The sequence below is a fragment of the Molothrus aeneus genome, chromosome 3 (genome assembly GCF_037042795.1).
Source record: "Molothrus aeneus isolate 106 chromosome 3, BPBGC_Maene_1.0, whole genome shotgun sequence".
NCBI lineage: Eukaryota > Metazoa > Chordata > Aves > Passeriformes > Icteridae > Molothrus > Molothrus aeneus.
In genome coordinates this window covers 55,224,928-55,252,513 of record NC_089648.1, presented here as the reverse complement: position 1 = coordinate 55,252,513, position 27,586 = coordinate 55,224,928, and the positions used below count along the sequence as shown (strand labels likewise).

General features: G+C 38.9%; 1 protein-coding gene across 1 annotated transcript in view; it reads left to right on the top strand.

The window, feature by feature from the left end:
* The window catches only part of MTHFD1L (methylenetetrahydrofolate dehydrogenase (NADP+ dependent) 1 like), a 146,670-nt gene that overhangs the window by 9,129 nt on the left and 109,955 nt on the right, over positions 1 to 27,586 (top strand). Inside the window, exons 8-14 of the mRNA XM_066546968.1 lie at positions 6,934 to 7,045; positions 11,743 to 11,822; positions 12,527 to 12,624; positions 16,468 to 16,641; positions 24,389 to 24,525; positions 25,761 to 25,807; positions 26,672 to 26,779. Coding sequence (XP_066403065.1) covers positions 6,934 to 7,045; positions 11,743 to 11,822; positions 12,527 to 12,624; positions 16,468 to 16,641; positions 24,389 to 24,525; positions 25,761 to 25,807; positions 26,672 to 26,779 — 756 coding nt within the window. The remainder of the gene's footprint in view (positions 1 to 6,933; positions 7,046 to 11,742; positions 11,823 to 12,526; positions 12,625 to 16,467; positions 16,642 to 24,388; positions 24,526 to 25,760; positions 25,808 to 26,671; positions 26,780 to 27,586) is intronic.

Sequence of the window (27,586 nt, the reverse complement as noted above, 5' to 3'; positions counted from 1 at the left end):
ACTGACCTCTACCAGAATATTACATGTAACAGCAGCTGCTCTAACTTCATTATTTTACACCAAGGGAATCCAACAAACAAATGTTTTAACTCTCCCTTTTGCTTTCTCGCTGTCCAAGAGAAATGCCCTCTGTTTTTCTTGTCCTGTGATACTGTCATCTGCATGAAATTACTTCCACTGGATTTGTGTCCTAAAGGTTTGCAAGTGTTGCTGCTCTTGGGACAAAGAAATTCCCAATCTTTATCTTTGAAATTCCCAATCTTTACCTTTGAAGAGAACTGTAAAAGAATTCAAAGAAATTCGGGAGCCTTAAACCAAAGGATTTGCACGATCTCCCTGGCTGCTTTTTGTGGAGCTTTTAGACACACCTTAGAAGTTGGTATGACTTCCTGTGGAACTTAACAGTCTGTTCCTTAGTCCCAGATTTCAGAGAATGCTCCAGCTGGGGTGGCATTGTCGTGGGGGCATGTGCAGCAGGGCGCAGGCTCGATGCTGGGGACAGCTCTTGTGTTGGACAGCCCGAGCCACAGGGTGGCAGCCAAGGCAAATCGATGGTGTCCGACCTCCGGGCCTTGGAGGCGCAGACAGGAGGAGGAAACAAATCCGAGCAGCTGCGATAGAAAGTTCTCTGGCACACCCGTGTTTTCACAGCTGTGGATGTTTTTGTCAGGCTTGTCTCAGCTCTAGGCTTTTAAGTGACTGACAGCACTTAGGAAACATATGGTGCTCTGGGAGATGGAGTGCTGTGAACTTGATCCTTGCCATGTCTCATTCCTCAGCTATTTCTCATTGCTTGGGGCTGTGCTAGAGGACTGCTCTGGGCTGGATGGGGTGGGTGACAGGGTGGCCAGAGGTGTTTCCACTGGTTCACAGCAAAAAATCTGGATTGGGCCCGGAGCTGCTTGTGCAGTGCTGTCAATAGCTGGAGAGAATTCTGTTTCCTTCCATCCAGATGCTTTCCCATAATCATGCTTTGCTTTTTGGCATTCCCCATAGCTTACCTCTTGGAGCAGGCCACTGATGGGAAACAGAATGGGAAGCCTGAGTTTGAGGCTTTGTGCACTTAAGTCTTCCCAGGTTCATTTTAACTTTTGGCAGTAAAAGAGTTTCTACGTTGCCTGTGGGACTAATCAGCAGAGTCCAGGGGAAACCTACCTTCCTCTTCCTCACCTGTGAGCCTGGAGCAGCATGTCACCAGTAATCCCAGAGCTGTGCTGAACCTGTCTGGATGTCACTCTGATTGTTAACTCTAGTTCTTTGACAAAATCTAATGCATGCAGGGAAAACTATCCTGTTTCATATTCCCAGAAGCTGGAGAGTCAGAAACTGAGCACAAGTTTCTAACCAAACAATGAAGTACTGTGGCAACCTGTATTTGAATGACAATGTAGTTAGATAACATGATTGTAGAAATTATATTCTTCTGCTTGTTTAAAATGCTGATTTTGAAAAACAGGTTTAATGTTCACCAGGTTTCTTCTCTTGATTTTTTTTTTTGTTATTTGAATTTCAAGTAAGAAAATGTGTTAGATGATGTTTAAGTTTTTCAAAGACTTGAAAGAATCAAGAATTCATGTTTTGTTTTCCTACACAATACACCAACTTTTCCTTTCTCTGAACTGCCACTTCTACAGTGGCAGTTTGTGTGCTGTTGTTTGGAAGTATAACCTATGGTAGCAAAATAACTTCACTTAGGAAGTGAGGGATAAACTTATGAAGAGTATGATTTTTTCACTGAGATGCATTTGTTTTGCAATATATAACAGGAAAGGACAATTTTATCTTAAGGGTAGGGGAATGTTATTTGCTGTAATCCATTGGCCAGGCCTATTTGCATTGAAGCACTAACCCTGACCTTAACCATATAATGCATTTCTTAAGTGGTTACTGCATTACCTTAGACTAGCTCTGCTGATTTGTTCTTCTTTTTAAAAAGGACAGCATAACAACAAGTGTTTCCTTTGGAAATTCTTTTAATTTAAATGAGTTACACAGCACTAAGTTTGTAGGGTTTTTGGATGAGGTTTTGTATTGCTATGGACTTATTATTGCTTTTTTCATTTGTGCACTTTTGCAAAAATATTTTGAAAATTATCAAGAGGAACTGTGTTTTAATCCACCTTAGGAAAAGTTTGAAAATATAGGGGTAGCTCTCCTAACAAACAGCATAATGCCATCTACCATCTGACTTAATGTGCTCCTTTAAAGCAAGTCTATTCTGTATTATGGCAGGAAAAAGGAATAAAATAAATAATGGTACATTTTCATTTCATTGCTTTGGTCTGAAATAATGGACACGGTCTCAATGTTCTTTTCCCTCCCCACTTCATGTTTTTTTTAAGTTGAGCAGATTATTAATATTTCTTTTTGTACTATTTTGGGTTTGCTTGCCTTCAGTTCTCATGGCACAGCTGAGCCATGTCCTTCAGAACTGTTGAGCTTCCTGGGTTTTCTAATAGTTCACAAATGCATGAAAGCATTTTACAAGGTTCTGGCACATCCGTGCAAAGTTGTCATGAAGAAACATTGTTCTGTTTGTATGGATCGGTTCAATGTAAAAGAAGTTATAAAGTGAGAGATAAAGACAGAAGCATCTTAGAGAAAATACTTAAGATGTTATCATTATGTTAAGCTTTGTGTAGATAGCTCTTCAAAGCACATTCACTGCATTGTGCCTGAAGTATGACCTAGTGACATACTTTTAGGGACATGTCCCCTGTAATTTTAAAATGGGACTCCCCAAAAGTCAGTTCTGTATTACATGTGAAGAATAGGAGCTGATGTCTTGAATCCTTTTTTATGTCAGAATTATGCTTTCTAGTTTGAAAGGAGGTTGTCAAGTAGATTCATATTGAAAAAAATTGATTATTTTCTTGCCAAAATATAGGTGATACTTAGAACCTGTAAGAAAATAGAATTTTGTTTCAGTCATCTAAATTCAGTCAGTCATTATTTCAGCACATCATCTTTAATGTTGCCCATGTGTGAACCACATCACGCCTATTTTAAGAGAGCTGCTATCATTTACAATTTTATTGTAAAAGAAGTGAGCATTGGTCTGTCTAGGTATAATTAGGAATAGAAAAGTTGTTTGCAAAAGCGAGGTTAAGAAGTATGAGAGTGGTTCAGCTGGAGTGCTGAATGGGAGTTTCCTTTTCAGGTTGAAAAAGAGCTTCTTTTGGCCACAGTGTGCTTTTCCTTAGAGCCAACACTTGAGCTTCAAACTCTTAGACATCTCTTAGCTATTTGCTCTCCTAGTTTTGCTTTCTTGCTAATACTCTTGTTATGGGCAGAAAAACACTTTTTGTATTGTAAGCATGAAGGAACAGGAGACCAGGCACATGGATCCTGGAAGAGGTGAGGAGAGGGAAGCTCCATGAGTGTTTCTAATGATGATGATGTAGACAAAGTATTTCCACTTCAACATCTTATGCACATCATCTCTGTTCCTTCCAATTTTGAAGTGTATCTCCTGTCTGCAAGCTAGAGGAGCAGTTGCTAAAGTGTGGGTCATAGTGGCAGGCTTGAGCCCACAGCAAAGGTGTGGGCTTGATTTTCACATGCACTGTGTAGGGCAAGTGCATCCAGGGTGATGTGGCAGGGAAAGCTGGAAGCAACTGTATAATTGGTACATGCCTTTGTGGAAAAAGTACCTGAAACTAGTCACTGACTGAAAAAAATTTCAAGATTTCAGAAAGAAATTAGAATTGCTGTGGTTAAAGTGGAACCTGATCTGTAAACTGATGTGCAAAGAGACTTCTTTCATAAAGAGAGTTGTGAAAAAACTTTTAATCAAATTCCTATTCCTTGTTGTATCTCTTCAATTTTATATGGCCTAGCTTCATACCCAGGACTCTGAGGATCTACAAATTTCAATTTGTAATTTTAATTTTTATTTTGTTTGATCATGCATTTAAAAATGGCTTTTGTAGCAGTCCATTTTAACTATGGGTAAATGAAAATTTTATGCAGTCTTCACAGCAAAATGGAGTTTCAGTGATCTGTAATATACAGCTACTTTGTGCCATTATCATTTAATACTTGGCTGGAAAGTCTGTATTGTTGTTTTAACATTTGGTGTTCTGTCTTGGGAATGGGTGGTGCCTCTTAATCTGCTTCAACTTAAATCTTGGTGGAGGGGATCATATTTTGTTATGAGGTAAGGTTGCAGATTATTTATTGGCACAGCTCTTCCCAACTGAAAAAATATTTACCGGTGAGAAGGCAGGATACTACTGGACTCTTGGCTTACTTTGTCTCCAGCCAGTTGCCTAGTGCATTAGGGAGGGTTTGGCCTGCTGCTTGTCATTCCTTCCTCTGGCCAGCCTGATGGGATGGAGCCTGGCTGTCCAGGAAGCGTGAGGCAGGCAGCCACATGTTCTCCCTCATGGGTATCTCCTTGACCTTCTGCTATGGCTGCCTATAACATCTGGTTCCTGTCAGATGTGTCCTCTGTGTCCTCTGTGCAGGGACTCTGGTGCATTTGCCAAGGGAGGCTAATTGTGATTATTTCATAGGACTTTTCCATCTCTCATGTCCATGATCGGTTTCTGATGTAGGAGTTGACCCTGAACACGTGTGCCAAGGCTTGCTTCTTGCTTTAGTGATTAAACAGGCAGTCAAAAGGGTAGGTTATGGCAAGAGAGAAAAATCTAAAAGCAAAGGAGGCATGGGTACAACTTCTTGCAAGTGAAACTAAAATTCCCTGATGGAGATCACATAAATCTCTTCCAAGGATACCCAAAATTCTGTACGCAAGTATTTTGCTTTCAATGGACTTGCTCTCCCAGTTTCTGGATATGCATTTAAAAAATACTCACAGGGGAAAAAATCTCTAAAATGTTTGTGATATATATATTTTATTGACTCTGCAGGAACTTTTTTCAATAGTTGCACATAAAATATTGTTTTCTTTGTGAAATAAGGGAAAGGAAATCACAGTGGGGAAGGCTCTGAGAAATCTGTGTCTTGAACCTGTGTTACAACTCTTTGCTGCCATGTGATACAACTTTTTTCATGGAGGAGGTGGGGCAGGGAAATGAGATGAAAGGTCCAGCTGGTTTTCTCTAAAATTTATGGGTATGTGTGATGTTAGCTATCCGAACCACTGTTAATGTTGGCTACAAAAATAATTGTGTTCAGCTGTTAAGAACATTTTTCAACATTAGGGTCGGTAGTCATAGAGATGAATATTTGGTTCCATCAGTTGTTTTCTGACATTACAGTTACATTGAATCAATTCTGTCATAAGTATGTTGGCTGAACATTCATCAGAATTATTACTTGTTGCATACAGCTCTCAACTTGTTCATCAACCCATGATGCTAAGCACTGTGCAAAGCTCTTAGTCCTTGTCCCAGAGGCTTTGCATGGAAAGGCATCTTGACTTATAGTATATGATTTATAACTGCTAGAATATGAATTATTTTTTTCCTTGCAAAGAAAAGGCTGTGATCATGTAACTGAGAAAAATCACTGTTTTTCTCCGTGTTGATGTTGATTGTTACAGCAGAGATTTCCTTCTTTTGCAGGGCAAAGTGTGCCTTCAGCGTGGTATTCTTGGTACATGAGACACTGAAGCATCTTTTTATCCAGATTTCCTTGCAGATTTCCCAGTATCATTTGACCTGACACTGGGCAAGCATTATGACTTATGTGCCCCTCTGGGAGTGGCATGTAAGCTGATATTTGCACCAGACTCAGGAGTGTGACCAGTTTGAATAAGGCTAAATGGCTGTGCACAGGCAATCACAGGAGTGTTGCTGGACATGTGACTGAAGCCTGAATCAGCTCATTGCATTAGTCATTTGTCAAGCAAGTAAATCTTCTCCCACACTGCTGGCTTTGTTTCCACATGGGGATCTCTAAGGAGGGTTAGGCCATCCTTGGGTCCTCTGAGGGGAAGATGGAGTTTTTTTAGTTTTCTGCCTTTTCCGCAGCAGTTAAGTTCTTCTCCCCTCCTGGATGCTCAGCTGTGCCAAAAACCTTGCTATCCTGACAAGATTTGTAGCTGTTCTTTCTTGGCAAGAGTGTTGGGCAGGGTTGTGTCAGAGCACTTTTGGCCAAAAAAGAAGCTGGAACTCTTGTCAGTCACAAATCAATTCACAGAGTGGCTCACTGAGTTTGTGACACTTGGAATTAATTTGCATTTATCCAAAATATTACCAAAGCTGCTGTATTTCTGAAATCATTTTTGCAGTCAGGCTTGATGCAATGCTATGTCTGTGTTTTACTTTTTTAGTGTATCTTAATACATCTGCCTCTAGTGCTGTCCATTACCTCATGGTGATTCTAATAACTGGGAAAGGACCCTGTTTCAGAGGAAGTGAGGAAAGAAAGGCACTTGGGTCTTTGATTATAAGAATTTTTGTGGTAACCGTTTTTACTCCAGCATCTGCTGGGTTGAGCTAAATCAGGGGCAGTGATTAGCAGACATGAGCTGAGAAAGAAAGAAGTGCTTTAATTGGTATTCAAAGGCACTGATCTTTGCAGAAGGTGTCATCCTGCATTCCTGTCAGCTGGCCTGGTTTTCTACTGTCAGACAATCTGACTGTACTCTTTATAAATGACTATTTACTGTCTTTCTACCCTTCTTAAGTTACTCCAAGTTATTTTGGACTTTGGAATAATTGTAGAACTTTTTATTTGGAAGGATATAATTCCCATTAAATATTGATACTTTGACCTCATTCACCTGATCTCACATTTTGTTTACCTGACTTAATTTTGAATGTTATTAAGTTTTGTCGCAGGTAAGAATCAAGCTATCAGTTTGGATAGTTTGGATCAGTTTTTGCTCTTGTTGTCTGTAAAAGCTTTGCTCAAAAGGCTATTGCTGTGTAAGTCTGAATATTTTTAAGATGCATATCCAAGTGTGTGTTTCTAAGATCAAGTGCTTGTTTTGTTTCTGGGGGTGCTTTGGGCTGTGCCCAGCTCCGTCACGCAGACGCGGTGGTGTTCGGCAGCATGAAACCCCACGATGTTCCTGTGAGCTGCATAAAGCCTGGGGCCACCATCATCAACTGTGCTCACGATCCTCTGCCAGGTAAGAGGTGACAAAAGGTAACAGTTCTTGCAAGAGGTGTACAGTGAGCCTTTGAGATGTGTGTGGCATCTTGGTGACAATGCAGCGTGGTTAAAAGCTGCATCCCTGGGAGGGCCTCTAAAGGAGTGGGCACAGGGCAGGTGTACACCTTTCTCTGGTGTATAAATAGGGAAAAGATGTTAGGTGGGAGAAGAAAGGTTGGAACAGATTCTTCATACCAAGATGGTTAGATAAGTGATGACCCAATGGATCCAGAGAGTCCAGAGGGAAGACATCTGGGTCCTCAGATGAGCTATTACATAGTGCTGTTTTGTATAGTGTCTTATCCTATGACTTCTGTGGACTCACCTGGAATATGGGAAAAGGAGAAGAAGGGAAGAAACATCAACTGCAAAGTGCTGTGGAACTGCAGAGAGTGGTGCAGGAGGGAGTACAGAAATCATGTGTAGTTAAGAAGAGGCAGAACGTCTCCTGCAGTCATTTTTCCAACAAAAAAGGGTTTGGATTCATCTCCTTTCTTTTCCCCTAACTTGTTGTGGAGGGCGTATGTGTTCAATAATTTCTCAGTTGAAAAAATGTTACAGAATTTTCTTGGGAATAAAATTAAGAAATCTTCCCAGAAGTTACTCTGCTGCTAGAATAATGTGTAGTAATAATAATAAACATGTAATTTTACATCTCCTGTAAAATTTCTAAAATTCTGTGAAGATCTCTAGATATTTTCTAGATTTTTGGTGTGTATATGAATTTGACTGCTCAGCATCCCAATGAGATTATGCTGCAAATTAATAGGAAAATGAGGAAGTACATGGGTAGCATGACTGATTAATCTGGGGTTTTTTAAAATCTTATCACAAGTGCAGTAGATTGACATCTATTGACCAAAACTGTGGAAATGGGCATAAAGCTGAGAAAACCTAATTGCATGGATTTTAAACTAGGGATATTCCCTAAGGGCAAATGAAGCAGATACTCCATGCAGAGCTAATGCAAGATCAGGCTCATAAAAGAACAGCTGCTGTTCCCATGCAAAGCATGGCCTTAGCAATAGATTTCTTTCCTTGTCTTTCATGATATACTCTTGACTTGAACAGACACTGCAGGTGTGGAGATCTGGATTATTATTCACTTGATTGTCTGAAGGCATTTGGACATTCACTGTCTGCCTCCCAAAGCAGATCTCTGATCCTGCTGAGGATCGCAAGGGTGGGTACTAAGCCTCTTCCCTTCCTGATGCTGCACAAGTTATCCAAAAAGAGTACATGTTATATTTTTCCTGGACTAGTGACAAAGAGGCTCCTTACATCTCTAATGCCCATTTGTTTCCCCTAGGGATTTTTGGATATAATTGTTAAGTATCTGTAGGGCAGGGCTTGGCACACAGATCTCTTGAGCAGGTACCCAGCCTACTAGTATGACACAGCCTTACATGAAGGAGGAATGGGGGAGAAAGGGAAAGGAATAGAGAAGAGAGGGAGTGGTGGTACAGCAGTCATACCTATGAATAAATAAATCAAAAGGAATCTCCCCTCCTCATTTTAATCTTGAAGGTAGAAACCTCTCATGTGACAGACTTGGGGCAGTTCTGACAGGGGGAGATAAGCCAGTCTGTGCAGCTGGAGTGGATTCCAGGAGTGACTGGACTCTCCCAGCACTGTGTGCTGCCTGGTGCAAGTCCCACTTTCAGACACCTAATTCTCTGCATTGAGAAGCGAGTCTGAGCCTTCACAGGCCTGAAAGTTATGCAGTATAACTGCATGCTACGTCTTAAGACTTAAATGTCTTCATGCCTTAGTTGCTCTAAAGAACTGTAGATAATACTAGTGTTTCCCTTCTCTGAAAGAGTGTTAGAAAAATGGCATTATACACCACAGTAACATTCATTTCTAATGCAGGAAATGTAAGATTTGCATAAGCATATACATTTTTTTGCATTTTTCAAATTGTAGCAAAGTGCTCTATTGAGTACTGCATTTTTTTGGAAAGGCAGCATGAGATTTTTATCAAGATAATTTAGCTAGAACTCATCTACCAAATGTCTGTCTGTCTTTTGGTAATGCTTTTGAGGTTGTCAGAACTTGGGAGAAACTCCAAAATTACAGCAGAAATGCATTTCACCAGCTATAAAAATGTTGGTCTCGAGGCTTCCTAGAGAGGAACATGAAACACAGGTGTCTGACAGGAAGAATGCACTTAGTTTAGATGCGAGATGTTTGTGGAAAGCCCATTGTGGAGTAGTTGTGACCTTGGAGAAACAACTGAGTCTTATAACTGTCTCTTGACTTCCATAGAATCTGGCTGAGGTGCTTGGAAATTGTTCTGGATTTTTTCTTGCTTTAGAAATGTCCGATTTAACATCTGTGGGGTCTCAGGAGCTAAATGAAGCCTGAAAGCAATAATGGCCATGAAGTAACATTTGTTCTTGCTAGACGGTGGCTAGATTTCCAACTTGTGTGGGTGTACGTGTTGTCTAACACACATGTTTTAAAAGCACTCAGAATTTGCAAGGATGTAGCTGAACTGGGGAAATGTAATGTTGTAAATCAGGAGAGTCGAGATAAAAGTGCTCACTCCAAAGTGACAGTTATTTTTCAAGGGCTTTTTTTAATCAAAGATTTTTAAATTATCACAATTTTAAAACATTCTGCAATTTTCTAGTAACATCTGCTTCTGTTGCACTGACAATCTTGAAATCAGGTGAGTGCTGGTAGAGTCTAGCAGGAATATACTTTATATGTAAATTTATGGAAATGAAAATAACTTTGAACAAAACTTAAGGATGCCAGAATTATTTGAGATTTGATGTCCAACTCCTTTGGGGTCACTTGAAAGCTGAAGCCCACATGGTTTTAGTATGTTAGTGGTAAATTCAATCATTTCCCCACCTCTTCTCTATTCTAAGCTGCCTGAGCAGACAGGTAGCACCTAACAGCAGCTCTCACTGATCTGTAGAATAGGGTATGAGTCAGAGGAGGGAGCACAATATCTGAATTTCAGCTGATCTGACCATAGTCTGAAGCAGAGAGTGCTATTGCAGCTTCCATCTGGAAAATTTATCGTAGGAGAGCTGTTGCAATCCTGTGATTGTCTTACTAACTCCATGCGTGCATGACTTTCACCTCTAGCTTCACCTTCACCCCTGTAAAAGCCTGGTTAGTCAGTTGTGGGGGTGACTGTGTAGCATAGGCAGTCTGAGAGAAATAGTTTATATGTATTTACACACATGCTAGCTCTGCCCTGATAAAAATAGTCGTATTAAGCCAAATAACATAAAAAGTCAAAATGTTTCTGTAAAGCACAGCTGTCTGAAAGGGGATTTTAAACTTCATTCTTCCTACTTCATTTGTCTGTTTGGCAGCTCTCCCATCCTGGTCTCAAAGCAACAAGAGTCAGCTTATGACTGTAATAGACTATTCCAGTAAAACTCCTCTGTCTAAATCTAAAGCTGAGCATCTCCAGAAGAAATTGTTGGGGTTTTGTTTGTTTGTTTGTTTGTTTGTTTGTTTGTTTGTTTGTTTGTTTTAATTGCAAGTGTTAATGCAAGAAGAAGGACTTTTCAGACACTTTCTTAATTAGAGTTTAATATGAGGACTGTTGCCTTCAGCTTGATTAGCTGTGTCACTGATGTGTGGATGCCTGCTGGCAGGAAAGTTTGAGAAAGGGTCAGGAAACACATGGAGTGAGGCTGAGGGCTCTGCAGAGAGGGTCTCCTGCTCTCTCAGCAGTGGATGTGGGAGAGTGGGCTGTAGCTGCCACCCTATCTCCAGTCTGAGGGTTCTGTGCCCTGCTGCTCTGGGAACCTTGTTGGGAGGGGTGATTGTGCAAGGAAACGTGAGCCTTTTATGACCAGTACAGAAGGGGTGAACAGAGCAAGAGCTTGACCAGGTCAGGGCTTGCACTTCAGTTCCCCCGTGGCAGAAAGGTTAAAGCTGTCAGCGTACAGTTGTTATTTTTTATTACAATTATATCTACGCCCTTCAGAATGTGGCTACAGCCTTGATATGCCCACAGAGACTAGGATGTGAATTTTGGAGAAATTGTGTCTAGATAAAAGTCAATGAGCAACAACAGAAGAACAAGCCAGAAGAAGGATTACAGCAAAATGACAAAACAGCAAAATGTTTAGTTGGGGTAGCTAATGTATGATTATCATTTGATATATTGCCACTAGAAACAATTATAACTGTCTCTGAAGTTGAAGTCACTCTGACTTGTGTAGACTCTCCAGAATACCTTCTTTTAATATCATTCTGATGAAGATAACTGTTGCTATTCAGGACAAATTTTCATCTACTGTTTCCAAGTTATAATGATCCTGTATGGTATTTGTGATCATTTCATTGCTCTCGCTCACTGTAATGTGTGTGTCGAAGAGAAGACAGTCTTTACCATGCTCATTTAGGTGTTCTGTTTAAGAACATATGTAGCTTTTCAAATACAGCTGTGTGGATTTTATTTGTGTGGGTTTGTGTAATATGTTTCAGAGCATACAGTTACTCTCTGATTTTTATAGTCTATTCATTCTTCTGGGTGGTTTCATTTGAAGTATTAGAGAAGCCACTTATAATTTTGTCAGTAATATTGTTAAATTTCAAGTCAACCTTCTGAAAATTTTTATTTGGATGTAACTTTCAAATACACATGCTCCCACTCACAGAAGATTTGTGATTTATAACTGCAATACTTATATTTTTCAGAGAAACACAGCTATGGTCAGCAGAACAACCCTGCTGCTGAAAAGACTGTTGGTTCTCTTGCAGTAGCAATGAGAATGCAGGTTAGTGTACCTTTGTTTGTAGATTGTACCAATGTTGTAGCTTTGTTGTTCTTTCTGTAAGTTGCAGAAATTGCTTCTACAGTTTGTATTTGTTTTACTCATTTCACCATCTTACATGACTTCCATTTTAATAGCAGCCCTTAATCAGATAGAGTGATACCTATTGCATTTAATTAGAGAAAGGTAAATTAAAAATCAGACATCTCATAATTGTGGTTAATACATAAAGGTTGCCAGAAGCACTTGTGTCAATAGGCTAATGTCACTCACTCTGGTAAGACTGAGAAGATTAATTGTATCTGCATTTTTGCATTACAATGGATAGAGGGTCCAAAAGTATGTTGTTTAATTTTGGAAGCAGCATGAGTCAGTCAGTGGACAATCAGTATCTTCCATTATTTTTAAGGTGTGAGAGAAGAATAGTAATTCTCTGTCTTGACCAGAATAAAATGTTCAACTGCCTAATTAGAGAATCTTCTCTGCCACTTATGTGTTAGTGGGGTTTCTTTTTGAAATGTGGTCATACAATAGAAAAGTGGTTCTTACTTTGTCCTAAAACCATGAAATGGAAAAAATTTTAAGTTTGGGGCTTTTTGTTAGCCTTTGCTGTGGAAGTTATTTCAACATACTCTAGAGATTGTTTGAAATTGCTGTTCAGCATTTATGATGCAGCTGTTGTGTGCTGTTTTCTTGTTTAAAACCAGAACATGGTAAAAAACATGGAGCGATGGATCCAGTCCCAGCAGTACAGGAAGTGGGACCTCCACAGCTTGAAACTGCAGCCCCTCTCCCCAGTGCCAAGGTAATAAGTGCTTTTAAGGAAAAAAAAAGTGAAAAATGTTTTTAAAAAGAGCAAGCAAGTGTGACACCCTAAAAATGTGCTGTGCCTAATTAATTTTTAATCTTATGTGGACTATATGTTGTGCCATTCTCTTGTATGCTTCATTGTGACCATGTGCTTCTGTTTGATATTAATTTTTACTTTGATTTTTACATTGGAGCCAAGCTTTATTTAATGAAGACCTAAAGCTGGAAGGTTTCATTGATGAAGGGATGAGAAGTCTTGTGCAACACCAACAGAAATACAAAAGACAAGAGGTTCCTAATGGCTGAACCCTGATGTAGGAAGGTGTTTAGTTAAGGCTCAGTGATTTCAGTGGCATTTGAGTTTGTATTTATTTTCTTCCCTCAGCAGAAGTACTTTCTTCTGCATTAGACTTTTAAATTCCTGTGTGGGTGTGAAAAGCAGGAAGCATATTTATTCTCATACCCAGAATCTTTTCAATCAGCTCCTGTCAGTCACTTCCCAAGGCCCATGTCTGGGTCTCAGGGATTTCAGGTCTGCCTTGGCATGATTGCTGACATCTCTGATATTTAAAGCAGTCTGAGCTCTTCACTGCGCTAAAGTGCTTTGCTGTGTGTTGGTTGTGTTGGGTGACAGAGAGAGGAACCAATGGCTTGAAAGTGAGGAAAGTGTCAACATTTTTTTGTGCTTATTGGTATGCCCGCTTCTGCAGATGCTGAAGGAACCTCACACCAGAAGAAAGTCAGAGAGTTGGAACTCCATAGTCTGGAGGATAGGAGGATCTTACCAGCGTGTCTAAATACAATGTGCAGTAATGCAAACAGGAATGAGGCAGGCTCTTTCCAGTGGAGCCCAGGGACAGAACCATCAGCAGTGAGCACAAACTGAAACCCAGGAAGCTCCATTTGAACATCAGAAAATACTTCTTCACTGTGAGGGTGACCAAATATTGACACAGAAGTGCAGGGTATTTGTGGAGTGTCCATCCTAGGAGACATTCAGAAACCACCTGGACATAGGCAACTAACCAGCTCTAGATGACCCTGCATGAGCAGGGGGGTTGGACCAAATGACTTCCAGAGGTCCCTTCCAACCCCAGCCAGTCTGTGATTCTGTAATTCTGAATCCTGCTGGTGTCGTTTTGGAAAGCTGTGACAAAATGTTGTATTTTGATTTATTTTTCACTGTCTCTTACAACAGTTCAATGGGAATGAACACAAATGTAATTTAAACCAGAGATGCCAAAAGAATGAGTTTTCTCTTGTGACCAGGGACACAAGGAGGCAGAAATGCTTGAACTTTTTCTGGAATTCTAGAATTCAGTTTTTAGAATTGAAGCCTAAAAAACTATCCTTAAATAATACAATTAAAAGTTTAAGTATGTGATGTCATGAGGGTGATGGTAAAAAAAAACCTCACAAAAAGGTATTCCCAATCCTCTCTATGACATTGTGTGTTTAGTACATCAATAATTACATTATTAATAAATAATGGTGTGTGTATATATATATATATACACACACCCTAATATAATATATATAGTATAATAAATATTATATAATTAGTAATAGGACTTGCATTTATCTGCTAACTCTATAGCTTTGTCTTTTTTCTTTTAAATGTAAAAAATCCCTTCAGATGGAAAGTATCCTGTAATAAAATGTAAGCTTTCAGTAATACACCACGTTGTGTGGAAACAGATGGAGTATTCATTGAAAGTGAGGCAAAGCTGCTTAAGCACTAAAACTAAGAACATCTGCTTTTTGATTTCTGTGAGATCTGGGTTGAAGTATTTCCAAATATATTGGAAATGGAATGGAAAATTTTTTTACAATATGCAGTAAAAAAGAAATGTCAGGTGAGTAGATGTAGAGCCTTCCTCCATCTTTTAAATTTTTCTGTATTTTGTAAATTATCACTTAGCATTGTCAGTGGTGGACTTCTTGCTTTACAGTTTTCATTAATGCAGAAGAACCACTTTTGCACATCTCCAGCAATACTGCATAGCATAACATATTGAATAATTCTGGTATTTCCAATACAGAGAATATTTTGTCAGACTAAAAGAGTCAGCAACAAATATAGACTTCTAAAGTCCATAACCAAGTCTTTAATTTTCTGTGTCTTGGGAAAATGTATTTAGGAGGAGGAAAAAAATGTAAAGTAATGTTGTTGTATTAGTCTGTATCTTTCTCCTCTTGCTAAATGTATCAATTATTTTAAGGAGAATAGTCACCCTAAAAATTTTAATTTCTTAGATCTTTAAAGGACCACACTACCACCAACTTAGCAAGAATTTTCTGGGACTTAAGTTGTTTATATATTGGAAGTTCTAAGTGAAACCTTCAGATGGTCTTTGCAATGTGATGTTTGTAAGCCACTCTGTCTTGTGCTCTCATTTAATTTTTATGGCTAGCTGTGTTTGAAGTCACACATAAGAAGCCAAAGGTATATCCTTCTGTGAAAGAGGATGCACTTAGTATGTCTCTGAAAGAAAGCAAGTTCCAGCTTAGTACTGCGATTAACTCCTTGTCTTGTAGTACTGGATTATGTCATTGCTTGGGTGAGTGGTTTCTGGGTTTCACTTACCTGCTGCAGGGTGCAAAAGGGGGATACCTGAGAGCTATAAATGAATAATGGAGCCAGTTTAGGATTTTCTCAAAGAATTCCAAGCCATTAAGTTGGCACAGACTGATCATTTGCCCGGTCTTCATTCAGCAGAATGGCTGAAGTCCACACACAGAGTTGAGATCTGGTTGTAGTTTTATGTTCACTGGTCGATATTTAAGGTCTTGCAGAATGTTTGAAAGTTCAGGACATGAGCTTTCATGCCACTGCCAGATTCTGTCTTAAAAATACTGTGATCAACTGAAACTACAGGAAGAAATTTAGCCTGGTTAGGCTGAAAGTAATTTTTTGAGTTGTTTTTGTGGTAATGTGAGCAATTCGAAGCCCAAGGAGACAACTCTTCACATCCTGTGTCCCCAGCCCCTGGGCTTCCATGCTGCAGGAGCTTACAGCTTCCACACAATTATGTGGACATAATGGGCAACTAGGTCAAGCTCGCAAATGCAAAATCCATGATGGAATATTAAATCCAAAGACCTCAGGTTGTCCAGGTCAGGAATTGCAGGTACAATAGTGTCCCCTACAGCCACATTCCCTCCGGGAATCTGTGGCTTGCCTCAGCTACTGCTCACCCTTGCTGGGGGTAGTTTGTAAGCTCAGTGGATGTCTCTGTTGAACCCTGTGCTGTAGACTCTGCTCTGTGGCCATTCTTAGTTTAGCTGTGTTTTAGAAGTGCATGAGTTGGTCTTCAAATGCCTTGTTTCCTTTGGGGCCCTCATGGGGAGCAACGGTGTTGGCATTGCCCTCGGATGAAAGGCACTGCATGCACAAGCTTCGGGTTTAGCAAATGTGTTTGTTGGCCAAGGAATGCATGCACTTTTTAGTAAATTGTATGTGCTGAAATATGCTGTGAGGGAGGAGAACAAAAGGGAAAAACAAATCCAGAAACATCCATTCCAGTGGGACATGCTTGAGCATCCAGCAGACACGTTCCTAGCTTGATATGAAAGCATTACGTAATATTTGGAATCTGATTAAAGGAGAGCTCTCTGTGAAATTGTAACAATTAACAAACTCTGTATGTGATTTTCAATTTTCAATGTTATATTAGGTGTTAGTTAATATTTAGGTTTGGTTAATAAAATGTAAGAGGGAATTAAAAAACTCATTACAATAACTCCATTGTTGGATTATTTGCTGTTGTTTTGTGCTCTGTTGTCGACCACCTAAGCTGAGAGAAATCTCCTGGCTCCTATTTGTTTTCTTTTCCAGTGATATTGAGATTTCCCGAGCACAGAGTCCAAAAGCTGTTGATGTACTTGCCAAGGAGATAGGATTGCTTACAGATGAAATTGAGATCTATGGCCAAACCAAAGCCAAAGTACGTTTGTCCCTGCTGGAAAGGTTAAAGGATCAACCAGATGGAAAATATGTTCTAGTTGCTGGGTAAGAATGCTATGCAATGTCATTAATGTCTGCTGTTTCCACTCTTATTAATATAAACATGCAACTTACATCTTTTTTATACTCTGTACAAATAAGAATCTTGAATGTTTTCATCTGTATGTTGCTCTTTTCTGACAGTGAGCAGGTTTTGAACTCCTTTGAAGTAACACAGCTTTTCTTCCAAACTCTTATTACTGAATTAAAGTATATATTATAAAAGGTAATTTGTTCTATGATTCTGTGAAATGTTGGTGAGTGGAGTTTTTCTTACTGTTTTATCAGAATTTTAAATGTTTAACTTGGATATTTAAGGCTGCTTGCATTGTGGCTGTTTATAAACAAACATTAACAGAAGCTAGATGCTAATCTGTTCATATTAACAATAAATACTTTTCTTATTGAAGAACAGATTACAAAGTTTAAAAAGCCATGTTATTTCTTTGAAATGTAGACATGTCTCCAGGCAGGCTTATCCTGTTTGCTTTTCCCACGATTATTGCAAATGCAATGCTCAGCAGGAATTATGCACTTCTCTTCTGAAGAGCTTCAGGTTTTTCTTGCATTCAGTGACACAATTTTTCATTCACCTGGTTTACTAAGTGGAAACTTCTACTTGTGAACAAACATGTGAAGGTTTTCATTAATATTTAAATTGCAGCGTGTCTTTATATTCTGAGTTAATCTTTGGTTGCTTCCTTTTAGCTAAACTGAGTCAGGTTTAAAATGCAGTTTTGGCTGATCCAGAAAGAGAAGGCTGTTGTTAACCACCTTGACCTACTGATTCCTCACCTTGGCTGGTGTTTCTCAAACTGTTTGCTTTACTGTCTTCCTGTGGGAACAACCTGGATTTCTGGCACTGAGATGGAGCTGTTGTAGTCTGACTTGATGTCACAAAGCTGAGGCAGGCAAGATACGACACTTTGCTCAAAGCTATGTGATGGAAGTCTAGCGTTAAAGATATTTTTGGAGGATGCTGAAGCAGTTAAGAGAAGGAAATAATAGCTTGTTGAGTTTGGTTTCCTTTGGTATAGTTTTATTTTGGTTTGGATGTTTGTGGCATGCGAGAAACAAAAACAGGTTTAGCCTTTGACTGAGTTTGAAGAAAATTGCTGCCATGTATTTTCTTGCTCATGATGTCAACAGCATTAGCTGGTCATCATGCTGCAGACCAATCCAGGCTTGCGTAGCAGCAAACCTCTCTCAGAAGAGGTTATTTGAAGATGTCTGGAGGTGCAAAGATAGCACAAGTTGCAGAGCCCCATTTGGGTGGAGTTTAGCTGTGTCAGATTGCATGCACCAGTGCATTTCTTCGCACTGCTTTGTCTCCCATTCTCCTTCAAAGAAGGTGTCTCAAGCAGTTGTCACAGAAAGAAGTGCTGGTTTCTGCATGTAGAAGAAATGCAGAAGCTATGACCATCACTATAAAAAACGGGCAAAAAGTAGAAAATGGTATCCTCTTCTAAGTTTACATTAAAATGTACCAATACAGAATGGTGTTTCAGAAACAAAGGGCTGGGTTTGGTAGCTAGCCAAGCTGGTGATGCAATATGTTGCTATTTGCAACATCTCTGAAGTCATTGCATCTTGTGGAGTTAGTGCAAAGTCACATCTGCTGCAGGAGGAGTGCCTGGGCAGGGTCACTACAATAGTGGGAACATTCTCTTCTGGGAGAGTTCAAAGCTTGACTTTGAAATATAGTACATATAAAATATACATATAGTGTGTGTTTATATGCTCTCAGCTGCTATCCCTTGCTGAAATGGCTGTAGCAGATGACAATGTTTTTAAGAAAAGCAGGGAACTCTGTCTGATGGGGAAGTGTTCAATGCAATGAAAATCGAGTATCACCGAATTGTGGAAACTGGGGAGTGAAATAGTATCCTCCTTTGCCTTCATTCTCTCCTTTGCCAAGGCAAGGTCAACCAAAACCTGCTATTTGGATTATGTTTGTTCACAATAACCAAAGATATTTAAAAATTCTTTTAGAATGATGCAGTGTACGCCTTCAGAATAAATTTTCAGTGCTTCAGAGGAAATATTTAAGATGTTTATGCTTACGGTTCTGGTGGAAATATTTGTAATGTATGATGGGAACTTCTTGTGTGTGAAAAGAGTGTAAAGTGTGTGTGTATTCAAGAAACTGCAAAACCTCCAACTTCCATCCATGATGCCAGTAACATTTGTGCCTTTAATTGCACATTCAGATTTAAATATTTCACAATGTCTAGGAATTTATAAATATTTGCTGCAAATGCATGTCTAGTTTATTCCTGATATGCTAAAGACCAAACTTCTTGTTTTGAGCAGGAAAATGCAACTGAAATGTACCTTTTTATCTCTACGTACAGTTTATGTCTCTTTAAAAAGTTGCTAACTGCAAAGTCTTTTTTGTTCCTTCTAAATGCAGGCAAATAGGGCTAAGTGTCTCATCCATTATAAACTTTGTATGCTGAAGTATTATAAACTTTGTATGCAGTTTGATGAACAGATCATGAGACCTGAAAATAAGGTTAAGACTTTATTTCTTCATAAATTCCACTTACCTCTATATGGAGACCATTCTTTTATTTTTGTTTTTTTCATTCTTGCTTTTTTATTTTCTTTGTCTGTGTTTGGCTTGCTCTAGGGCTCATGTTAAGACACTGTGGGGGCAGAGCCACAAGTTATCATGGAGTAATTGGTTCTTGGGCATCAACTGCCTGTAAACAGGATTTTAGGGTGCTAAATAGTATGTCACAGGATCTGTTAACTCAAACTGCCTCCACTCATTGCCAGCTGAGAGCATGCAAATGAATGCAGCTTGTGCTTGACCTAGGAGCTAAGTTTAGTGTTCAGGGTAACCTAATCATGTATTCAAACATGTACATGGCATATTTTCAGACACAATATGAAATTACAGCTGCAGTTTGTTAGAATCTATGTCTATGTGCGTGTGTGTATGTTTCAGTATCTTATTTCTAAATGCTCCAGTGTTGTGGCTTTTAGCGGAAAATTCTGGAAACTTGTTCACTTCAAAAATGCAAGATGAGGAAGAATAAAAAGTGGGAAAATTATGAAGTACAATTCTGCTTTTAACAAGATGTGTGTTGGATTTTGAATGCTGGAAAATTTAAAATCAGTACTTTTCTCCTAACAGTAATAGTGTTGACTGTTGATGAACTCCCTTTTCAGTAAGGTAAAAATGGAGGGAAAAAAAATGTATTTCTTTTTACTGTGTCCCTTGGGCTGCAAGGTGCTTAAAAGCTAAGAAAAAAGGAAAATAAAAATTAGAGGAAAGATGCAGGGAAGGATAAGAGGGAAAATACCCCTGTGTTGATGCCCTGAATTGTCTGACAGTCCAGGGTAAAGTCATAGTTGAGGCAGTTGTCATGTATTGGTCATGTCATTACACAGCTCCTGATTGGGATTGTCGTGTCTGAGTCTGTAGTGGATTATGAGAGTTTGTAGTGGAGGATTCCTCAGTCTGTTCCTGTCTTTGTTCAGTCATTGTAGCTTCATAGTGACCTCTGTGCTTTTGTATTTGGAAGCTCCAGTCCCAACCCAAGGATGCCACTGCAACATTGTCATAACCTCATCTCGATGAGGTGACAGCAGTTGCAGCACTTCTGTGCTCAGAAATACATCTCTGACAATTGTAATCTAGGATGGGAGATGTCTATAGGTGGGAGCTTAGTTGCCCATGGCCTCCATAGCCTGGCTTTGCAGGTTTCAATGTGGATCACATGAATTATGAACTCATTAAAATCTTTGAATCTGCTGATACCTATGAGTTGAATGTAGGAAGTCTGAAAGAGAATTGTCACATATGCAGTAAAGTTCTTGCTGGAGTCACAGTGGCTGGTGTAGCTGTGAGGAGGTCACAGCTGGTGCAGTGTATGTCTCCCTGTTTGTTTATTTTCTCTTTGGGAGACCTCGTGTAGCTTTCCCACAGAAACAGCTCTGCTGTAAGCTAATGTGATGTATAACAAACAAACAAAAACTCTGCATATTCTTATCTTTGTTTTGATATACATAAAGAGAGAAGGCTTTCCAATGTTATGGAAAACTTTGCCAAGGAGCTGATGACTGCTTGGTAGGTGGCAAAGTTTAAGGTGGAAAATTATTTTGGGATTTCTGTGTTTTGATTGAAAATATACTAAAGAAATTTGAAGAATAATGCAAATGGCTGTTAAAGTCTCTTGAAGTTCATTAAAATTTATTGCATTTTAAAGGAGATTTTTCTTTAATTTGCATAAGTTTAAAGCACAGAATTGCACAATTGAGCTAAAGTTAGCCAGTGGCAGTTGTAATTTTATACCCATGTGAGCAAGTGACCTAAGCTGCAAGAGTGTAGGCTCAGTAGTGTAGCCAGCAATAACAGCTCAATGTCCACAAAACAGATTAGGTGGATTATTTTATTTATAAACCCCAATCAAAGTAGAGCAGGTACAAAAGGGAAGATATTTAAAATAAGCTTTCAAAGGAAAATTATTGGAATAGGATTTTCTTTAAATTACAGGTGGTTTTTTTTCCTTTTTCTTTTAACTAATGTTTAAAGCTGAGATTTTGGTAACTGTTGAAACTAATAAATAACTGTTTAGCTCTTGAGGTTTCCTCCCAGTTTAATCAAAGAGCAGTGGTGTGTTTCTTTTTGCTTTCTGGAAAAAGATCTGTCTCATAGAAAACTCTCAGTGCTTTCTGGTTCATATTACAGTGTCATGTTAGAATAGGCCACTCAAGTTACCAGAGCATTTTAGTAATGTGACACTTGACTGTGTGTTGTTTTCTTCTGTGACAGGAGATATTCTTTTTTATGCTACCAACATGCATTCTGGTTGTGCATTTGTCAATTGCAATTTCATTTCCTTTGCTGGATGAAGGCTGCATCTTTGATTTTACTCGTTTCATAAGAGTGAAGAGTCCCTCTGTTGCTGTGCATGCCAGGTCAGCCACCTGCCACATCTTGAGCTGAAACCAAGTAAATAACTAGGGATGGTGTCTCTGAATTCTCTTGAGTGTGAACTTCATATGCCTGATGCTCAAAATTAGAGGTAGCCACCAACAGGATGCCCTTCAAATGCAATTGTATCTGTTAGTAGTGCAGCCACTGTGTGCACTGAGTTTTTGGAAAGTTCTTTAATGCTAACTTCCAGTAAGCAATTATAAGTGTCTCTTTCATAGTAGAATACTTTTCTTTTGGGAATTTCTTTATTGTTTTTCTTTTTGTTTTGTTGTTATTATTTTTAAATAATTGATTGCTTCATGAGTTGTTACCTTAAGGCTTTTAACACAGTAATGCCTCAGGATTACTCATATTTAAATCTGTGCTTTAAATCTGATTTTAATGCACAGGAATAAGAAGATCAAGTAAAAGAGATTAGGACAATAGACAAAAGTGAATGAGATAGTAGAGGAGAACAAGGGGTAAGGAGAAACCATGCTAAGAATTACTTGAATGGGTTTGGGGAAACCAGTGTTAGAACAGTAGTCAGAAGGTGAAACTGGTAGTAAAAGTGAGTTAACCTGGCTGTGATCCTCTGAAAGAAACACATTTGTACAAAAGTAAGGATCCTGGGACAAAAAGGAGGTGAGAAAGAGAGTGGTGGGAAAAAAGGAAGCTATCTATGTGGCAACAGTAAAACCCTGAGGGCTCCTTGTCCTGACAATGCAGAGATTAAAAGTATCCTTTCTTCTAGGAGCTGCAAACTTAAAAGTAAAAGAAATTAGGTAGCATTCTGTGCTTCTGCAGTAGATCAGAAGGAAATAAGAAGGCCTAGTATGGATAAAAAAATGACAGGGACCAAAACTGCTTTTGAGATAAAGGATATGCTCTAAATCTCTCACCTTTTTTTTTGGCTCTACATAGATACATTGCTAGAGTTCTGTGAATTCTTTTTTAAGTCAAAGAAGTGCCATTCTAGGATAATTAAATAGTCTAGGATAATGAATAGTAAGTTACTGATGATGTTTTAGAATCTGATGGTTGGTGAACACAATGTTATAAAACGTGGGAGAAAACTGCTAAAACCAAGTGCCCAAATAAGTGGCCCATGGTCACACAAGAGTAGTTCAAAGTGAAGAGTTCAGGGAATCTCTTATAGATGTGCTTAACCCCATTGATTTCACTGAAACGTTAGTTAAAAGACTACTTTTCTGATTTTTTTTTTTTTCCTAGAAAAATATAAAGATGTTGATTTGACTTGCTTCCAAACTGCTCACATTTTTCCAGACATATCTATCCAGGGCATCTTTTTTAAAGTAAAAGCCAAGGATCTGATGATGTTGTAAAAGATAGATTTATGAAAAGTTAACAGTTTTCATCTATTTTCTTTTGTGGGACGAAGAAGTGCTTTTGCCAATCTGTGAACTGACTGAATTAAGCTGATTCTTACAATTACTCTAATGTTTTTGTGCCATTTGAATTGTGATCTGAGGATAGGAATATCTTGGAGAAATTACTAGTTGGGGAAGGAAGTGTTTCTAATTAGAGCTAGATGTTTCAGCTCAAGTTTTGAAAAGGTCACAAGATAAGGGTTCCCCTTTGACTAGATCCATGTGCATGCTTGTAGTTCTTTGGGAATGAACACTAGTTTTTACATCAGCTTCACTAAAGTACTTCTCTGCAGGTAGAAAAGGCACCAAAGATATGAATGGTTACTCTTTGCCAAAAAGGAAGATTTGTGTGAGAGTGATGTGAATGGAAAAAGGACTGGGGCTTTCTTCTTTTGCCAATCAGAAAAAGAAATGCTGCCTCAAAAGAATAATTGAAGTGCATTTTGGAGCCATGAGATGTGTTCATACATTAAGAAAGAAAAACAGAAAGAGAAGAAAAACCCTAGCACCATGTACACTTTTAAGATGGATCATAAACAAATGTGCTGATGTTGAAAGTAGAGAGAGGATCATTTAAACTGAGGTGTCTCTTGTTCACTGAAGACTGATGAAGTTTTCTGCTTGCAAAATCAGCTGTTGTTGTCCCTTTATTAAAGGGGCAAGAATAGGGCCTTCTCTAGGGACAAGAATAGAGTGGAGGTTAGAGTCTCTGATTTGAGTTTGCAGGTATTTTTAAAATTCTGTCCTGTTTCAGTCATGGTCTAAATATGGGAGCTGTAGCATGAGGCTTTTGAGCTTTTGTATGGACTATGATAGTCATTGTCCCCTATTGCCCTTAAATCTCTGAAACAGAAGTGTACAATGAGTCATGTTCAATTGAATATAGTGGATTTTGTATCCTGTTATATTTTAAAAGCAGTTGCTCTGTCATTGTTGAGGGTTATGGTGACATGGAAGCTGGACAGGCATAGCTGAGTTCTACAAAGAAAAGCGTTGGTTATTTAACTTAAAATATTCTATTATTTCATTCAAAGTTTGAACAGTGGGAATAAAAGATCTCATGCATTACTGCAGAAAAATATTAATACATGCTTAGAGTATCATGATGGATGGTTTGTTAATGAAACTGGTGAGACTTTTGTGCTGTAATAAAAATGTCTAAATTCAATATATTCTTTTTAGAACTTTTGCCAAAATAATCTTCTCTTTTTCTGCTATCATAGTAAATTGCTTAAATAGAAGACACATGTATATTAGCATTCCAGCTTGAGCTAGGGACTAGCATTGTGGCAGTATTTTTGTGAAGATAAAGTAATCTTATTGAAATTTGCTGTACAAATATTCTTCATTGAAATCAAAAGCTCTAAGTTCTGATATCCTTAGCCAGGCTGACATCAGCAAAGAATTTGATTAATCTTTTTTCTTGTTTTGCTAGAATAACCCCTACCCCCCTAGGAGAGGGGAAAAGCACAGTCACAGTTGGTCTCGTTCAGGCGCTTACTGCACACCTTAACATTAATTCCTTTGCTTGTCTGAGACAACCTTCTCAAGGACCTACTTTTGGAGTGAAAGGTACATAATATTTTCAGAACCTATGACCTCTTTCAGATTAAAAGGAAATACTGCTTTTCTGCATTTTTAAATTTATTTCTTCTTTTTTTACTTTCTTAATTGCTTCACTCAGTGGATTGTCCCAGTAGTGGCATATTAGATTTTTTAATACATATGTAACTAATAGGTTAAGGTTTCTTGCACATGACTTCCTGTGCAAGGTTCATACCCATGTTCCTGCACTTAACATGTACTGATAATGCAGATAAACCCTAAACATAAGGAAAGGCAGAGGGATGTAATTAGCCATGAGGAATTTTATGTGAGTACACACCTTTCCAGCCACCCCTCTACTTGGAGACTCTTTAAATACATTTCTAAATATTACTGTCTAATTACTCCTTGAGAAAGAGTCCACATTGGATATTCACAAGCAATACAAGGAATTTAGCAGTTGTGGTTCAGTTGTGTCAGCAGCACACATTTGGCTAGGTCTGAACCTCTTCTCTCTGTTCTCCTGAGCTGTCGCCTCTAATCGTGGGCTGCTGCCTTTTTGCCTAGAAACCCTGTAAGAGCCTGAGGGCCAGGTAAGACCCAGCCAGATTTCAAGCCCATCTTCAATGCTGATGATAGGAAGTAATGCAATCTCTTTTTTGCCATTTCTCAGCTGAATTGGTGCCTAACTGGGCAAGCACCCCCAGCTGCTCTGCTTTGCTTTGCTGAAGTTTAAGTTAACAAGTTTGGTTTCAGCTGGAAGGCTCCTGGTGCTTGGTGCTTCTCAGCTAAGACTGGTGCATGTGAGTGCTTTAATCCCTCCACTCAACTTGTGTGTAGGCAACAGCAAATTTCTTTGCCTGTACCATGTACATAGGAAGGAGTGCTCAGGCGAGGGTGTGAAGGTTTCATTCGGAAGCAGTGCTTGCTTGTGACTGCTTTGTCTTTCCACCCAGCAGCTGCATGTGCATGACTGTGTCCTAAATCTGGGCAGGAGCAGATTTACGTAGCCAGAGCCTGCACCAATCATCATGTGTAGATTTTAATTTCAGAGCAAGAATTCCCTTTTTGCTATCTGCTGGGGGAAAAAAAAAAAAAGCCAGCAAGATTAAGGAAATCATCTTTATTTGGGTACATCACTGATCTTCTAATAGAAATCAAAAAGCCAAAAATGTGTCATCATTTCTGTGTGTTTCACTTAGTGTGTTTAAAGATGGTTGGTTTTTTCCAAAATTGATGTGACTGTGTGCTTCCCTGTGCAGGTGGAGCAGCTGGAGGTGGATATGCTCAAGTGATCCCCATGGAGGAGGTGAGACAGCCTCAGCTTGCAGTCTGTGAGATGGCTTAATGGGCATGGTGGTATTCATGGCTGAAGATTGATTTGATGATCTTGGAGGTTTTTTCCCACCCTAATGATTCTATGACATTCACAGTGCTGGTTTGGAAATGTGTGGCTGTTTCACCCTGAGAGAGTCTAATTTAGAGCTCAGTGAAACCTCTCTATGGCTAGAACTGGTGAGAAACCACCTTGATGGGGCACAGCTGGTCCAAGCAGAGTCCTAATGTGAGCCCTGAAGTGCCATTAAAACTGACCTTCCAACTCCTTCTGTCAGACACATAAAAAATACAGTACCTGTGTAACACAAGTCTTAATTTGGGATGCTCATTTCAGAGTTTTCACAAAACATTGTTTGTCAAATTTTGTATCAGCAAAGTTCATGCCTGTGAGATATGGGGCTGTTCTCCTGCAGCTAACAGAAAGCTGGGCTATGGCCCCTAAGCCAGGATGCAGGCTGTGCTCTGGGGCACATTTAGCAGTAATGCACACCTCTGCTCCAGGCCAGTTAGTGGTTAGTAATGCTAAACTGATTCCATATTCATGATGTGGAACTGTAACTCTTGGCTTCTTATTCTTGAGTCATTTAGCAAAGAATGAAGATGTTCTTGGCTTTGTTTGGCTACACTTAGAGTAGTTTACCATGTACTCAGATAAAAACAAGTCCTTCATATGGCCCAGTGTACTTTCACCTGTAATTCTTTAGCCTGCCCTGACAGCTGACTAATCAGAGCTGCAGTGTCAAGGAGATAGCCATGATTTGTGCTGCTAATTTGTCTTAGTGAATTGAATTATATATTTTTTTTATAAAAAGATCCTGTTGTTTCCCCCTTCTAGTTCAATCTTCATTTGACTGGAGATATTCATGCTATAACTGCTGCAAATAATTTGCTGGCTGCTGCTATTGATGCTAGGATCTTGCATGAGAATACTCAATCTGATAAGGTGAGAATTATTTTCTCCTATCCAGATGACATTTTTTATTTTTTGTTTTTCAATAAACTGCATTTCAGAGAAAAACATGTTGTTTATCATTTTATATTTTCACTATGTGAACAGTAAGTGTTGCTGAAGCCATTTTATCTTCTGTTGGGAAATTTTCCATATACAATGTATTTTTCTGGCAAATAGCTATCATAAGGTAGTCTTTAAGATAAGGATCCCGTGCCCAGAACATTGACAACTATTTCTGACTGTACTAAATACTGTAATAAAGCATATTTTCCCTACCTCTAGTCCTATTCTTTTCAGTAATTTGAAGACTCATTTTAAAGTTACAAATTGTTATTGCTGATGTGTGGTTGAGTATGATATACCTTAAGAAGAAGGAGTTATGGGGAAAATAAACTAGATCCTTGTCCCTCTGCTAAATATATTGTTACCTTAAACAAATCTTAACTTGGGGCTTTAAAGGGAAGGGAGAAGATCAAAGAAGGAGCTTCTTTTTGTTGTCTGCAGCATTAAAACTGAGCAAGGTTGTACCCTTTGCTTAGTACATCTGTACACAATGTACATTTAGGTCAATGTATTTTTAGGCCAGTTTGGAAATTATAATTGTAGTTTAAATACTTTCTTGAATCTTGGTTAAAGTTTTAAAAGGTTCCCAGTTTCAAAATTAATATATAATTTTTTTTCTGAAACAGAGAAAACCAATGATTTCTGGTAATTGGATTTTAGACTTAAATCATAGACATGGCTCAGAAGCCTGCTGCCTTCTCAGAATTGTTTTTCAAGTCTCTAATCAGAAGTCCA